The sequence below is a fragment of the Psammomys obesus genome, unplaced genomic scaffold (assembly GCF_907164565.1).
Source record: "Psammomys obesus unplaced genomic scaffold, mPsaObe1.curated_primary_1811, whole genome shotgun sequence".
NCBI classification, from domain to species: Eukaryota; Metazoa; Chordata; class Mammalia; order Rodentia; family Muridae; genus Psammomys; species Psammomys obesus.
This window is the reverse complement of record NW_026585685.1, coordinates 978,136-993,511: the sequence shown is the minus strand read 5'-3', so window position 1 is coordinate 993,511 and position 15,376 is coordinate 978,136. Positions and strand designations below refer to the sequence as shown.

The window sequence follows — 15,376 nt, the reverse complement described above, 5'->3', positions numbered from 1 at the left end:
TTTCTGCAGGAGTCACGCCTGATGCTTTCTCCCTCATCACTTACATCAAGTTAGCAGCCATCTTCCAAGTTAGCTTCCTACATACCTTCTGAATCTGTGTGCCTCCATCTTTATTGGCCTTTACAGGCACCCCTGGTTCTCTGCCTCCTCCCTCCTCCCAAGGTCTTTTCACTCAGTAACAAGAAAATGTTCTCAAAAACATTTGCTTTCAAAATCTTAACACCTTTCCCTTTCCTATTAAGTAACGAGGCAAACTTCTCCACAAGATGGCCTCTCCTGTGGTTCCAGCCTCTCCCATCTCCCCTTTCCTTACCTCATGGGCACACTATCTTCTTTATTTCTCTAACAGCTTAGGGTTCCTACCACTGTGTTTGAACATGGTGTTCCTTGTGCTAGAGTGTTTCTTGGTGTTTTCCACCAGCTCTTTTTCTCTTTTTGTTTGTCTCTGTTGTGGTCTGGCTGTGGCTGGCTCCCCAAATGCACACTCTGTCCCAGTGTGGCAATACTGAGAAGTGGTGCAGTCTCTAAGATACTGGCCCAAATGCGAAATACTGTCTTTTAAGTTGGAATAACGCTGCTTCCTTACAGGAGTCATTTCTTGCTTTCTGGGGAAGTCTCACAGATGCAGGATGTTACAAAAGAATTTAACCTTTCTTCTGAAGGAATCCGCCTCTCCTGCTCCCGCGCTAACACTGTTTGCACACACATTCTCCCTCTGCACGTGACTGGTTGCCTTTCTGCCTCTTGGCCATGTTGTGATGCAGTGTGTGAGAGCCGTCATCAGGAAAATGTCAGTGTCATGTTGCTTGGGTCTTCTAGTCACCAGAATAATGAAGTGAATAAATCTCTTCTCAGAGAGTTCACAGATCCACTAACTAGTACACTAACTAGCCTAGGATTAGCTCCAGACTCTCTTCCATCAATGTATTTTCCCCTTTAATTACCTCCAACTTAAAGGAGTTAATTACCTCGATACATAGTTGTGCACACATCTGTTTTGTTTGCTTGTTTGATATTTGCTTAATGCCTGCAGCTCTTGCTCAAATATAATAAACCTTTGAGGGCAGAATATTATATCTGTTTTATTCACCAAAAAATGTACAACTATAGATTTGGTTCTTAATAGACCATCACATTTATGGGGAATGCATGGAAAATTAAACATTTTCTGCATTTCAATGACGAGATCTGATTGGATGCTTTAGCCAAAGCTCTGTACCTCCTGTGGGACCTACCTGTTACCTTTGTTTAGGTCAAGTGTGATTCAGGTCTTAAGAAACAATGTAGCCCTAGCATAGGTATAAAACTGAGAAAACTGCAGGTTGATAGTTTTATTTTATTTAACATTTTGTGTGTGTGTGTGTGTGTGTGTGAGATGTATCACACATGTGTGTGCAGCGCTGTACACCCATGCACATGTATAAAGGCGAGAAGAGAACATCAGGCATCTGCTCTATTACTCTGAGCCATTTCCCCTTAGATTCTAACTGAACCTGGAGCTAAGCTGGCTGCACTTAGGTCCTGACGGCCCTGCTGTCTCTTCCCCTCGCACATGTGGCCACACAAGGAGGCTGGGGATTGGAACTTGGGTCCTTTTTGCTTACACAACATGTACCTTTATTCATTCTAGTGTTTAATTGCTGATGCATGTTGAAGTAATAAATATTTAACGAAGTGGATGTTAGACACATAATATAGGGTAATCATACTAAAATCTGTACATCTAAAGAAGCTAAGCAAGGAGGAGGACTCTGGGTAAGATGCTCAATCCGCATTCAGAAAGGCAAAAGGGATAGACATCAGAAGAGGGTGAAAACAGGGAACAGGACAGGAGCCTACCACAGAGGGCCTCTGAAAGACTCTTCCCAGCAGGGTATCAAAGTAGATGCTGAGACTCACAGCCAAACTATGGTCAGAGTGCAGGGAAGCTTATGAAAGAGGAGGGGGATAGAAAGATTTGAAGGTGACAGGAGCTCCACAGGAGAGCAACAGAACCAAAATATCTGGGCACAGGGGTCTTTTCTGAAACTGATACTACAACCAAGGACCATTCATGGAGATAACCTAGAACCCCTGCACATATGTAGCCCATGGCAGCTCAGTCTCCAAGTTGGTTCCCTAGTAAGGGGAGCAGGGCCTGTCTCTGACATGAACTCAGTGGCTGGCTCTTTGATCACCTCCCCCTGAGTCAGAGGTTGGGGGTGGGGAAGCAGCCTTACCAGGCCACAGAGGAAGATAATGCAGACAGTCCTGATGAGACCTGATAGACTAGGGTCAGATGGGAGAGGAGGAGGACTTCCCCTATCAGTGCATTGGGGCAGGGACATGGGAGGAGATGAGGGAGGGAGGGCAGGATTGGTAGGGGATGAGGGAGGGGGCTACAGCTAGGATACAAAGTGAATAAATTGTAATAAACAAGAAAATAAATTAAAAGATTTTTAAAAAATAAAAAAATTAACGAAGCAAAAATATTTTAACCTTCAAAATCCAAAATGGTCTTTCTAGGGATGAATGAACAAACTGAAAAACTTTAAATGAATGAGACCTGCCATCTACCAGGAATAGAGCAAGCCCTGGGTTGCTAAGAAATCTGCTGGGGGTTTCATTGGTGGCTGGGTGAAAAGGTTACAGTTCTTGGATTTTCATTTCTCCACCCACACAGTGTTTACCTGACAGAGTTGGCTGGCTGAATGGACAACCCAGCACGGAATAAATAGACGATGAAATAATTTCACCCTTAACGAGGAAGGACATTATTTTATGCAGTTAATATATACTACTACTAATACTAATGATAACAACGAATCTCTTAAAAAACAAAGCAAGGACCCAGAGACAATTGTGAATGAGTCTGCTTCCAGGAGGGTTCCCACGTTCATAGTCACAGAGGGAAGCCCAACAGTTGGCAGAGGCCCCCGAGGTGGCCTGGACTGGGCTGGGTGCTGCTACCTTCTGAATATAGAGTTTCTGCTCTTTACGATTGACATGCATTTCACAGCCCTGGAAGTATTTAACAGGACTGTCTTGTGTGCTGAGATATGGTTCAGATGAGGAATTTTATGTTATGCTCTTTTACCACACTTTTTAAAGGCTCAGGGTTGTCTTTCTAGTATTTTCATGCTCCTTGTACGACAAGGTTCCAGCATTTGCCTGGGTGAGAGTAGAATTTGTTTTAAAATTACTAATAATTACTAGCTCCCCTGGCCATTTACTCCATGCCAGGTACCAAGTAGTTACAGTCTTGCAGGGTCAGTGTTCTTAGTCATGGTCTTTATAAAGGGAAACTCCAGGATCGGGCTGAGGTGGCGGGTCTGGTAAGCTGTGGAGGCCAGGCTGATCCCAGGCACTCTGGTTTGACCAGTGTGTCTAGCCAGTGTGTCTGTGCCCCACCAAGTCAGACATGGAGGCTGGCACTTTCTCTAATGGTTTAGTGTTTCAGACATAGTCTGGACCTTCCAACTTTCAACTGAGTTGAAGGTGTGCTGCAGTCACCATAACTATACAAATCTTAATTACAAAGTTAAAGATCCCTGTTGCCCCGCACGTTTTGGGCAAAACTAGCCCCAATACGCAACTAAAGCTATCGTGCGATTTTTATTGTATTCATACTTTCTTTGTGTTTGCCTTGAGTCAAAGGAAAAATTAAAAAAAAAAAATCAGAGGGCTCCCGAGAGATTTAAATCTTAATTCTAATGGACTAGCATTACTGTATTTATGACTCGGTTAATCTACAACTGCTTCCAGGATTTCAGCTGTTTTATTTATTTATTTATTTTGTAATAGGTGATACCAGTAAAAGGTCAGAGTCTTTGCAGTCAACAGATTACTCAACCTGTGTGGCCGTTACCTGACCTTTATTCTCCCCTGTAGGTATCCTGTGGTTGGTGGATGACAGGATTAGGATCTAAGCCAATTCATACAGGCTTGATAAGTGGTGGCCGTTCTTACCACTACGGACAGACGTGGATTATTCGTTCTTACTCACTACAGACAGAAAGCACCCTTTCTAGCTCCTTCTGAAACATCCATCTGATGGATTCTAGGGCCACATGTAACCAGTGGAATGCTGCTCTTTCTCATAGCCGGTCCTCAGCTGGCGTTCACCTCTTAGAAATACTGACCGGATTCCTGTCTTGACTACTCTCCAAAATAACACGGCCAGCCACTGAGCCCCTGGGCGGATTGGGATCCCTGCTGCTGAATCCCGAGTTTCTTGGCACTGACTTGTCTAACCTCCTGTCTCTGATGGATGACTGTTTGCCATATGGGTGTGGTCAGCGCCTGTGCTCTGGGGTGGAGGAGAGCTGGCCTGCACTCAGGGTATTTTTGATGCCTTTTGTTTGAGTGGTGCTTTTCTTTGAAAATAGAGCTACAGGTCTCCCGTCTGAGAGGCCAACATATTTGCACCCCAGGGGCTCATTCCTAGAGCATGGAGTCCTGACCTTCAACAGCTCCCTGCCCAGCTGGGACCTGACTTTCTCTCTTGACCTGCTCTGGTGTCCTTCAGAATACAGGGGCCCAGGTTGTTAACACATTTAACTGTTCTTTTTCTCAACTTGAAAAAGTTCGCTTTTTCAGTTTTTCAATGCAATTCTTCATAACCTTCTACTATGTGATGATTTCCTAGCACACTTTTTCTCCACATCTTCTCTTCCTTTGCGCGACTGACGTATCCAAAGCCCAGATTTTGATGCAATAACTCCTGGGTTGTTTTTTATAGTCCCAAAGTGGTACTTTTTTTTTTTTGTTACAGCTCAATATTCCTAAATTTTGTTCCAAGTCTCATTATTTTACATTTATAAATATCAAGTTGTTATTAATTGGTTCCAGCTCTCAAAAATGTTTCTACCCACAGGCCATTTTCTGCTATTTTCATACCGGCTTTTGAGCCCTAGGCTTGGAGGCTGTATGTGGACCACATTCTGTAGACATCCCTAGAGGGCTGATATGGGACAGAGAAGATGCGTAGATTCTGGGCTCCACTCTGTCCTTTGAAGGCTGTACTGGCCACAATAGCTTCAAAGCATTTCAACAAGTTCCTGGGACATGACCTCCCTTTTGGAAAAACAGGCTGGCCAGGCTTGCTGTAATCAAGCTGTACCTTGCTAAGTACCCTTCCACTCCATCTCCTGCAGCAGTTTTTAATACTTTCCCTACAAGTGAAGTTAAACTGACTGGCCTGTAATTTCCTGGTGTGTCCCTAAGCTCCATGAAGTAACGGCATTAGCTTGGCCACTTTCCAGTTCTTCCAGAATGTTTTTGTTTTGTTTTAAAACTCAGGACTGAAAAGGCTGGGAAATGCTTCCTGCCTCCCCTTCCCTTGTTTCTTCCATGACATACTGCTCCTGGCCTCAGAACAGCTGCCATTTTAATAATATCAAACCTCTTAAATGTTTTCACGTATTATTTCTCCTATCTCTGAAGCACGAGATTTCTATTTTTCATTTTGACAAGGTCCACCCCCTAGAAAACAAAGGCTTATAGCTTTACTGCGTGAACTATTAATTTGAAGCACAGTTTAGGAAATTACTTTCATTCTAGGAATCTAGAATACAGCAGACTACTGCACAATAATGAAATCTATGTTCTTGCAAATGACTTGAGTCCTTGTTGGGAAAGACCTGAGAAATATGTTCATACACCTGGGAGCTGAGGATCAAAACCATGGAGCTAATCCATCAGGATCTAATAAACCAATCCACTAGCAGTGTCTTTAAAACTGGACAAAATAAGATCTGAAGACAGAACACTTGGATCCTTTATTTTCTTTTTATATTTACTTTTATTTATGTGTATGTGTGTATATGTGGATACCACATGTGTGCCAGGTAGAGAAGGTGTCAGATACCCTGGAGCTAGAGTGGTTATGACCTGCTCCATAGGTGGCTGACATATGCCGACAACTCAGGTCCTCTGGAAAGCACCAGCCAGTCCTAACCACTCCTCCTCCTCCTCCTCCTCCTCCTCCTCCTCCTCCTCCTCCTCCTCTTTTTCTTGATTTTTAGAGATAGGGTTTCTCTGTATAGCCTTGGCTAGCCTGGTCTCTCTTTGTAGACTAGGTTGGCCTCAAACTCACGAAGATCTGCCTGCCTTTGCCTCCCCGGGGGCTGGGATTACGGGTTTGCGCCACCGCGCCTGATTCTTCTCACCTCTTCTTAGAGAGCACTTGGTATATTATTTTCAAAACTAATGCCATTTTTTCAAGTTATGACTTAGAAAAACCCATAAAATATTTTAGTTAATAATGCAATACCACCACAACAACAAACTAATTGTGCTGAGCGTGGTGGCACATGCCTTTAATCCCAGAGTTTGAGGCCAGCCTAGTTTACAGAGAGTTTTACAGGGCATCCAGGACTACACAAAGAAACCCTGTGTTGAAAAACAAAAACACCCTAATTGTTAAAAAAGTATTTTTTTTACTGATGAGAAAAATTAATATTCACTTGTAGGCACAAAATTGCAGTGCGTCACATAGTCTTTAGGATTATGCCTGTTTTTTATTGTATAGAAATTGAAAACTGTGTCACCAAGTAGGCATTACCCTCCCCTTTATAGACAATTTCTAATGAAGTTCTTACTTTTTGTTTTTGTACTATGTCTTTTCTAAGGAAACTTCAGATAGTCATTCCAAGCTCAGCCCACACGTTGCTGGAAGCTCATGTTTAGCTGGGCAGCAGAGGTGGCTTCCATTACAGAGTGAAGGCTTGTGTGGTGTGGAGCCTAAGGCATCTGGGATGGGAGACTCCTGAGTTCAAACACACTGTGGAAGTAACCACTGTCTCACTCCAGCTTTGTCTTCCAGATTAAGATGTTCTCCTACTGTGCATAGATTTGCATGCCTTGAGACTTAAGGCACACACAGGCCTCCCTTCTTAAGACATTTTAGTTGGTTTTGAATGATTGGTAAAGGCCTCCTTCTAATTTATAGTCATTACTTGGTATATTTGCAAAGGAAAAAGTCACTTGGGTCATAAAGCACAGAAGAACATAAAAGATCTGGATGTATAAACTAAGTAAATGCAAGTTCAGTTGGAATCTAAAGAATGCATTTTCTCAGTATTAAAATTCTTTTTTTCTTTCATTTCATTTCTTTCTTTCTCTTCTTCTTCCTTCTCTCCCTTCCCTCTCCCTTCCTTTCTTCTGTATATGGGTGTTTTGCCTGGATGTATATATGTGCACCATGAATATGCCTAGTTCCCACGAAAGTCAGATGAGGGCATCAGATCTCCTGGAAGCACAGTTACAGATGGTGAGAAGAGCTGTGAGGGTGCTGAGAATTGAACCCAGCTTCTCTTAAAGAGCAGTTGGTACTCTTGACTTGTTGAGTCATCTCCCCAGCACTTAAAATTTCTTATAGATTTCCATCTCTATAGGTTTATGGTACTACCTACAGGATTTATCATTTTCTATCTAGTGTTTATTGTACTATGGAAATACAAATTTGGTGCACATTCATTAAGATTTCTGTAACATTCATGTAGACTTATTCCACATTCTCTGAGACTTTTCTCATGCTCGTGGAAACTTTTCCCACATTCACTGAGACTTCTTCCAGCATTCTTTGGGACTCCTCCCATATTCGCTGAGACTTCTCTCACATTTAGAGATCTCTTTAACTCCTGTGGCTGTTTTATGTGCTCTTTTACTAAAATGCCCCTCTGTATATTTGAATGTCAGGATCTCCCATGTTAGTCAGCACCGAGACTAATGAAAGAGTGTTGAGTTCATGGTAAAATGACCCAACTTGAAGCCATGTATTTACCTGTGGCACAATCAAGGTTATTTCAACCTCTAATTTCAAATCTTCTAGCTAGTGGACTTCCAAACATCATTTCCCTGTGTATGAAATGGGAGTGTCCACATTTCTTTTTAGATTTGGATGTGATTAGTTTTTGTTGTGTTCTTATAAAGATCAAAATGTCCAATCCCTTTATTCTTTCTTTCCAGATGCCATTGCCTCCTCAGAACTTCTTTGGCTCCTCCCCTATGGTGCAGCTAATGTTAATCTCATTTTCCTTTAGTTCTCCAGACACTTCCCTGTCCCTTTAGGACACCACTGGCTATTTTCTGCATGTGTTATTTACTCTTTTAAGGAGTATTTGCTGAATACCTACTGTATGCTAACCTATGTTCGTATGTTTACTATTTATTTTGTCTCTAATCCCAATGCTTTTCAAGATCCAAGTCTTCACAATATCAATATTTCTACCCTTTATGCACTGTACAGATAATGCTTGTACAATAGTACATATGCTAGTATTTGGCAAAACTTATCAGTATGTAATGTCTGTTAATCCACTTTCATGCATGTCCATACTTTTAAGTGGCGTTGGGTGTGGAAATGCAGCTATGGTCAGTACATAGGATTGTCTCTAACCTAATGAGTTGTAATAACAATAAATAATAGCTAGCCCTTCTGATACTATACATGCTGAAGACTATTATCTCCCCATTCATAGATGTGCTTGGAGTGGTTCCCGGGAGAGAGAGAGAGAGAAAAAAAAAAAAACAACAACCAAAAAACATAGTTTTCAAAACAAGAAAGTGAATGAGCAAATGAATTACAATGATACCTCTGGAGGAATTACAATAGCAGAAATCTAAGTGGCCTTTCAAAGAACTATGGTTTGTAAATAAAGATGCTTGTATATACAGTATCATGGCTAGATGCAATGCTAAAGTTTCAGGGGGAAATTACACAATTTCAAATGAGTCTGTGTGTACACAATGCCAAACCATTCAAACAAAACCTTGAGCATATCACTCAGGAATGTGGGCTTTGCTAGCTCAGACATTTCAAGTCTCCATTGGAAACATGTAATGTGGTTCTGACCCTGTTTTACTACTTACTCATGGATAAACTTCAGTGTGGTGGGGGCGGTCTCGCTTTAACTGGTGGCTACTAATCAGCCTCAAGCTAAAAACACTAGGAAGCCAAGCAGCTTAAGTCTGTTTAAAGCATGAAAGATGAAGCTCTGGTTTAAGGTCAACAGGAATATCCTACAAGTAGGAAAGAATATGCAGTTATGCTCATTGCCTTTTTGGTATATTTGAGCGCTTAATCCAAAATGGAGACCTAAAGGGAAACAAGTCTCATGAACTCCTCCAAGGCCAAGCTACTTGGTTATACTATCCATCTCCCAAATGCCCAGGTTTTCTTGAAAGAGAAAATGTAAGACTTTCCTAATCATGCTCTAAGAAGTTTGCCTGGGGAGGTTTCCTACTTGCTACAGACCATGCAAACAGAAACATGAGCAGGCCTTCCGCTTGGCTCAACTGTCCAGAGGCCCCAGACGACGACTAGCTACCTCTCCATGCTCCTCGCAGGCATGGATGATCTCCTTTGGCTCCCATTAGAGGAGGAATCAGGTGAGGGCCTCACTGAACAGGCCCTCCACGGGGAGGGAGGGAGATGGGCAATGCGGAGGCAGTCTCTCCTCCAGCTGTGACCTGCCCTAGGTCAGTGCTGACCAGGAGCTCGAGCTTGCCTTATGGTCTTTCTCATTCTCGTTCTAGTGATAGATGGTAATGAATTTCTGGTGCCTCCAAGGCCTGATCTCTGTGTTGCTCCACCCTGCCTCCCTTTCTCCTTCTGGAACCATTCAGAAAAGTGAGTGTGGGAGGCTTATTGCCCAAATGCTCCAGTGGAAAAATGTGGGAGAGCCAGATGTGAGAGGGACCTCCCGAGTGAAGAATATGCGCCCAAGAGTTCCAACACATGTTGGAGAGGGATGGCTTTCTAACTACACTCTAGATTTGTAGCATTGTGCTATCCCACATCCAAGTCAAAATGCCCATCCAGATTAAATGTCAAAACTTCCCTGTTATCATCTCTGTGTTTTACTGAGTATCTTTGAAGAAGAAAGAATCCTTTGGGGCCCTAATTGATCCCAGGCCTGAGGCTTGGACATGGATTTTCATGACCACTTCAGAAGAAAAAAAACAATTCACTATTTTAAATCCAGGTATCACATACTCTTTCAACTGGCATGCACACATTCGGAACATTGTAAGAAATGATAGGAGGAATGTAATTTGACTGTGCTAGCAAGGTGAGTGTGCTGAAATGCTGGGAGTGGTAGATAGCAAGAATTAATGCCAAGACATTTGCAGTACTGTCAACGATCAATAACTACAATGAAACTTGTTCAGATAATACTTAGGCATACTACAGAGGTCAGGCACACTAAATCATGCAAGACCCAGGACATTAAAAGAACAAACAAATGAACAAACAAACAAACACACAACAGCAACTTCATTAGTCACCAACAAAATAAAGTCCAAACACGCTGTCTTTTAAAAGTCCTTAAATCTTCATGTTTTTGGTCTGCATAGCTATAAAATAGTGCATAATAAAGTATAAGCGATATTGTAAATAATCACTAAACTTTTATTATCTCTTGCAAGCCCCAAGTTACATATTAATGAGGTAGGGTGGGAAGAAATCCTTTTGCACTGAGGCTGAGTTGTAAACCTTTTGTGCAGGCACACAGGCCGGGCTTTTGTATCAAGCACCTGTTAGCAATGGAATGTGCCTGGTATGTGCCAGTAATCTGAGGAATATCACAAGTTTTACATCGATTAAAGTGAGATGTAAAATTGTGCACAAAATTCATGGACTGATGAAAAACCATTCCGGCTGTGGCTCTTTCGTAGACAAGAAACTCTTTCTTGTTTCTTTCAAGGATCTAACACTAATAATGGCTCCCTTGGAAGCCAAGTTCAGCAGTTATCCTGGAAAGGTATACACCAATAATTTGGTATATAACTGCTCATGAGTCATGCTCTTTAACTGGGAACAATGATAGTGTAAATAGTCTAGGTAAGCCTATTCTTAAAGGTGTGTGCGTATGTGTCCACTATAAGGAACAAATAAACTCAATGGAAGTGAGAATTTACTTTAAAAGTTTGAATTAAAGAAAGTAAAAGTATCATACTGGACTCCAGTTGTTATTGCGGATGGAGCATTACAAAAACCTTGTTGACAGACACAGTCACTCACCTCATAATATAATGGTAAATTGAGATTCGAGGACTTTTTCCCCCTTTTGACTGGAGCACTTGAAACAATCGCATATATTTCATTGATCTGCAAGAAAGTTGGATTAATTTATAATGAAAGATTTCCTTAAGGAACACGTAGATCTGTGAAACTTTCAAATAAGTTAGGGATTTAAGTGAAGCCACTAGGGAACGTTGCAAGAAAGCGGATGAGGTGTTTCTAACCTGTAGGCAGGCTGGGGGCACCTCATGCCTGTCCCTAGCTCTTTGTAGCGCCAGCACCCTCTGACTTGAGCCATTCAATTGGTCACGTGCTTCCCTTATTTAGTCTACTCTTTGTTATTATCTAACCTTAAAGGAAATGATTCCTTGGAGAACTTCGTGCCGTGCCTGGAATAGCTGCAGAAAGCTTTGTCAGTGGAACGAAGTTTAAATGGACTACATTAATGAAAAGGCTAGTCCTTCCAGATTAAATATTTTAAACGGAATCTCAGGGTGTGTTTATTTAAAGTAATCTGTCACAAATAATGGAGTAGTCCAAGACACAGATCATTGTTGCATCTTCTAAAATTCGAGTCCACAGCGCTAAGGAAGGATGACTGGGGGTGCTGAGACACGGAGGGAAGGGTACCTGCTGGAGGATGTCTTTCCATGACACGATGCTGAAGAATCTGCGCTGAGGGACTTGGACAGCCAGGGTGAGGGCTTGAATGAGAAGCTCATCCTCAATCTGGTTCCCAACCACGAAAGCGATGGAGGCCTTCCAATCGTTCTGTTATGAGAGCAGACACAATTAGTTGCTAAATGTTCTACACTGGGTAGTTTTGTGTCAAAAGCTCTTACTGAAAACCAGGATTCTTTCCTTACTTTACTTTAAGGACAGGGTTGACCTTGGAGTACATGAGAGTTTTTGATCAAAGCAGCCATAAGGCGGCAGTATTGTGCCAAATTTCATGCAACTTGACTGAAACCTGTTTTCTTGCGAGACCAGGGAAATGGTTTCTGAAGGGTAGATTTATCCCAGTATAATGTTAACCACCCCCCAAAAAATTAAAAACATATATATATTAACTTGCTGTTTTCTACTCACGTACCACAAATGTACATTAAAATGCAGTCTCAAAATGGTAACCATTGTTTTATTTCCTGGGTCTTTCTCTAGATGGTGATTCTAAATAGTGCTAGTTTAATAAGAAAGTCAAGCAGTAGTTGCTATGTGGTGGGTGACACTGAACGATTTGCTAGTGGGAACCAGCACAAACCTTCTCCTTTTTCTGGAAAGAGGAATGTGACTAACAATTCACAGAAGGACTCTTCCTGTGTCTAGGAAAAAGGCTAAAGCATCTTATATACTTGGACCGGGAATTTCATCTCAAACAATTTAAAGAAATGAGTTACTAAAGATGAGGATCTCATCCAGCAATTCCTTTATCTCCGTGTGTTATAGTTTCTGTGGGAAAAGGTAATTGCCTAGGAGACTGGGTGGAACTCCATGTGCTTAACCCGCCCCTCACCGCCTCTTGGTGTTTGCAGGGAGGCTGTCTTCTGTTGCTGAACAAAAACAGTCCCCGGGGAGGTGGGCAAGCATGCAGAACAAAGACGCCAGGGAGGAAGGAGGACTGCAAGGAAGGGCACCCAGCCACATGATCTCACTAGCGCACAACAGAATCTCAGCTACCCTCTTGCTCCCTGGTTCTCAAGTTGTGGAGTGCAGCCCCTTGACCTCTTTGGGGGTCAGATGACCTTTCACAGGGGTCACCTAAGACCCCTTGGAAAGCACAGGTATTTGTATTACAGTACATAAGAGTTGCAAAATTACAGTTACAAAGTAGTAACAAAAGTGATTCTATGGTTGGGGGGGGTCACCACGACAACACAAGGAAGTTTACTAAAGGGGTGCAGCAGCAGGAAAGGTTGAGCTTGCTCTAGGTACTGCTAGAGGCCTGACATCGACGGAGTAAAGCCTGCTCTTGGCAGATGCTAAGATGATGTCTTAAGAAGACTGGAAAACCTCATGCAGTTTTTTTTTGTGTGTGTGTTTGTGTGTGTGTGTGTGTGTGTGTGTGTTTTGTGACATGTGTAGTTTTATGTGGCTCTCTCTAGACTCTGCTCTTTTCACAGTCAGCTGATGTCAGAAGCAGAATCGAGGTGGGAGGAGAGACACAGGCTCCATTCTTTCTTACCATCGAATAGGAGCTGTCTTTCTTCATCAAAGCCGTGTTTCTCCACGGGAACTTACTGTATAACAAGATCCACCCAGTGTCCAGTGCTATCAGGAAAACAAAGCCTCATGTGCAAACAGAAAGATGTATGTGTTACTTACAAAGGACGCATTAACATTTGCCAACCTGCAGGTAGGCACGACTACGTTTTAATCACTGCTATTGCCTTTAAAATGTTCTTTCTGGATGTTAATTTGATATAGAAAGGGTGTAATTTTTTTTTAATGTTCTGGTTTTAAAAAATAAGTATGATATTTTAACCAATTAGGAAAGAATTTTATTGCCATGAGGTGAGCTTCCTTGGGTTGGATGCTGTCTCCACCCCTCCCATCAAAGCTACATCTACAGAGCTGAAGAAGGAAAGTCTCTTCCATTCTCACAGAAAAGTATTCCTTGTTCCTGGGTGGGCAGTACATGGACGCTCCAACACTGAAAACTGCTCCCCACTTCCCTCTTCTCCCTGCAAGTTTCTTTGCCAATATTTGAAGGCTACTTGTGACAAAAGTTTGTTGGCTCTTTTCAAGACAATTCTAATTCCAAAAGAGGGTGCTGCTTAACACCTACCCATCCATCAGTATCCGCTGTCAAATGTTGTTCATTCCAGACAAGAGCAAAGAGGGGGAAGCAGAGGAGGAACAAACAATTACTGTGGATCTGCCGTGTGCCAGGCACGTGCTACCCCTCGGAACCCCTAAGTAACTCAGGGAAGTAGGCACAGTGGTACACTGTGGGTAGAAAGAGAGGTCCAGGAGTTCAATGCTTTGATTAAGACCATTTTGGCCCATGAGGATTACACAGAGAGCTGACAAATCTGTGGTTCAGGGCCATCTGAGGGTGCATCACCAGGGTCAGAATGCCGTGTTACCATCTACCATAAGTTACTAGTTGATGGAGATTTACAGTACTTGTAAAAGTGTATAGGGCCTTCAGAAATAGCTTACATTCAACCCTTAAAACACTGTTAATCACATTTTTTTTTAAACGGTATTTTACAGAGGATGAGAGGTTAAGGAAATCTCTTTCCCTCTTCAGAAGCCAAGTGTTCTGTTTTCATTGCTCTAGGGTTCTTTCAAAACAAACAAGTCCATTTTTCCAATCCACAGTCTAACATGTCGAAACTTGTGGTACCTCTGATGTCACAATGAGACAGTTTACCTAAGCTAGAGTAGGGACGGTCTCCCCATTTGATAGGGTCTGAGAAATCAAGCTATGGCCCAGCTTTGCACCCACACTCTGGTCCTTGAACAGCTGCTTCCGGATTGGGTCTGTTTTGTAAAGCAGGATCCATAAAGGCTGTCCTCAGAGCTACGCTTGTGAGGACGCCTGTGGGGAAGGGTGCACAAACTCCTGGCTGCAGCAGGGGGCAGCGGGATGCTAGGAAATGCAGCACTCCTGGATGAAAGAAGAGGGGAGGGGACCTAAGGAAAGGAGGTTCCAAAAATAGACTTCTGGATCTTTCTGTTAGCATTCAGGAAACCTGCAGGTTCCAAACTTCTACTAACAACAACTGGTTTAGAAATAAGATGTTGTTTTTTTAAAAAAGGAAAAGGACACAAATATGATTTGGTAAAATACTATTTAAAAAACTTCTCCATTTACATTCTGCTTCAACATGCAGTTAAACATCGTCCTTAAATTTAAGTCACAGGAAAGGAAGCCAGAGAAGTTTGGTTTCGTGAGAATGAACACTGACCATGAGAGAGGGAGATGGCAGTGTAACGTCACAGCCAAATGAGAACACTTTGAGTACAGCTGTATTCCTACCCAAGGGTGAGTTCAAGACAGTTCAGGAAGTTTGAGTGTACTTAACAGAAGCTGAGAAATAAAAGCTGAATCTATACATTCGGTGGTGAGGGAGGAGGCTTTTTATACTGGCATTCCCTAACACTTTGACAATGAAGATGACTCTCTGCTACCTGGAGACATATATTATACACAGGTAATTTTGAGTCCTGTCCCAGGAACTATTGATAAAGTTAGTCAAAGGTGCAATGGAGTCATGTATGGACACAATCCATTACCTTCTATTTGCTTAACCAGTCTTACCTAATTTGAAGCCTGGCAGGAGGGCGTCTCAACCCAAACACTTACTTGTAGTCTCCTAAGGCAAGAAAGCATTCGGTACATGCAGGGGGCCTGGCCACAAA

General features: G+C 42.4%; 1 protein-coding gene across 1 annotated transcript in view; it reads right to left on the bottom strand.

Annotated features, from left to right (window-relative positions):
• Nucleotides 1-15,376, bottom strand: part of Spag17 (sperm associated antigen 17) — a 214,246-nt gene that overhangs the window by 156,287 nt on the left and 42,583 nt on the right. The window contains exons 2-3 of the mRNA XM_055628204.1: nucleotides 11,639-11,779; nucleotides 11,009-11,095 (exon numbers count right to left, since the gene is read on the bottom strand). Coding sequence (XP_055484179.1) covers nucleotides 11,009-11,095; nucleotides 11,639-11,779 — 228 coding nt within the window. The remainder of the gene's footprint in view (nucleotides 1-11,008; nucleotides 11,096-11,638; nucleotides 11,780-15,376) is intronic.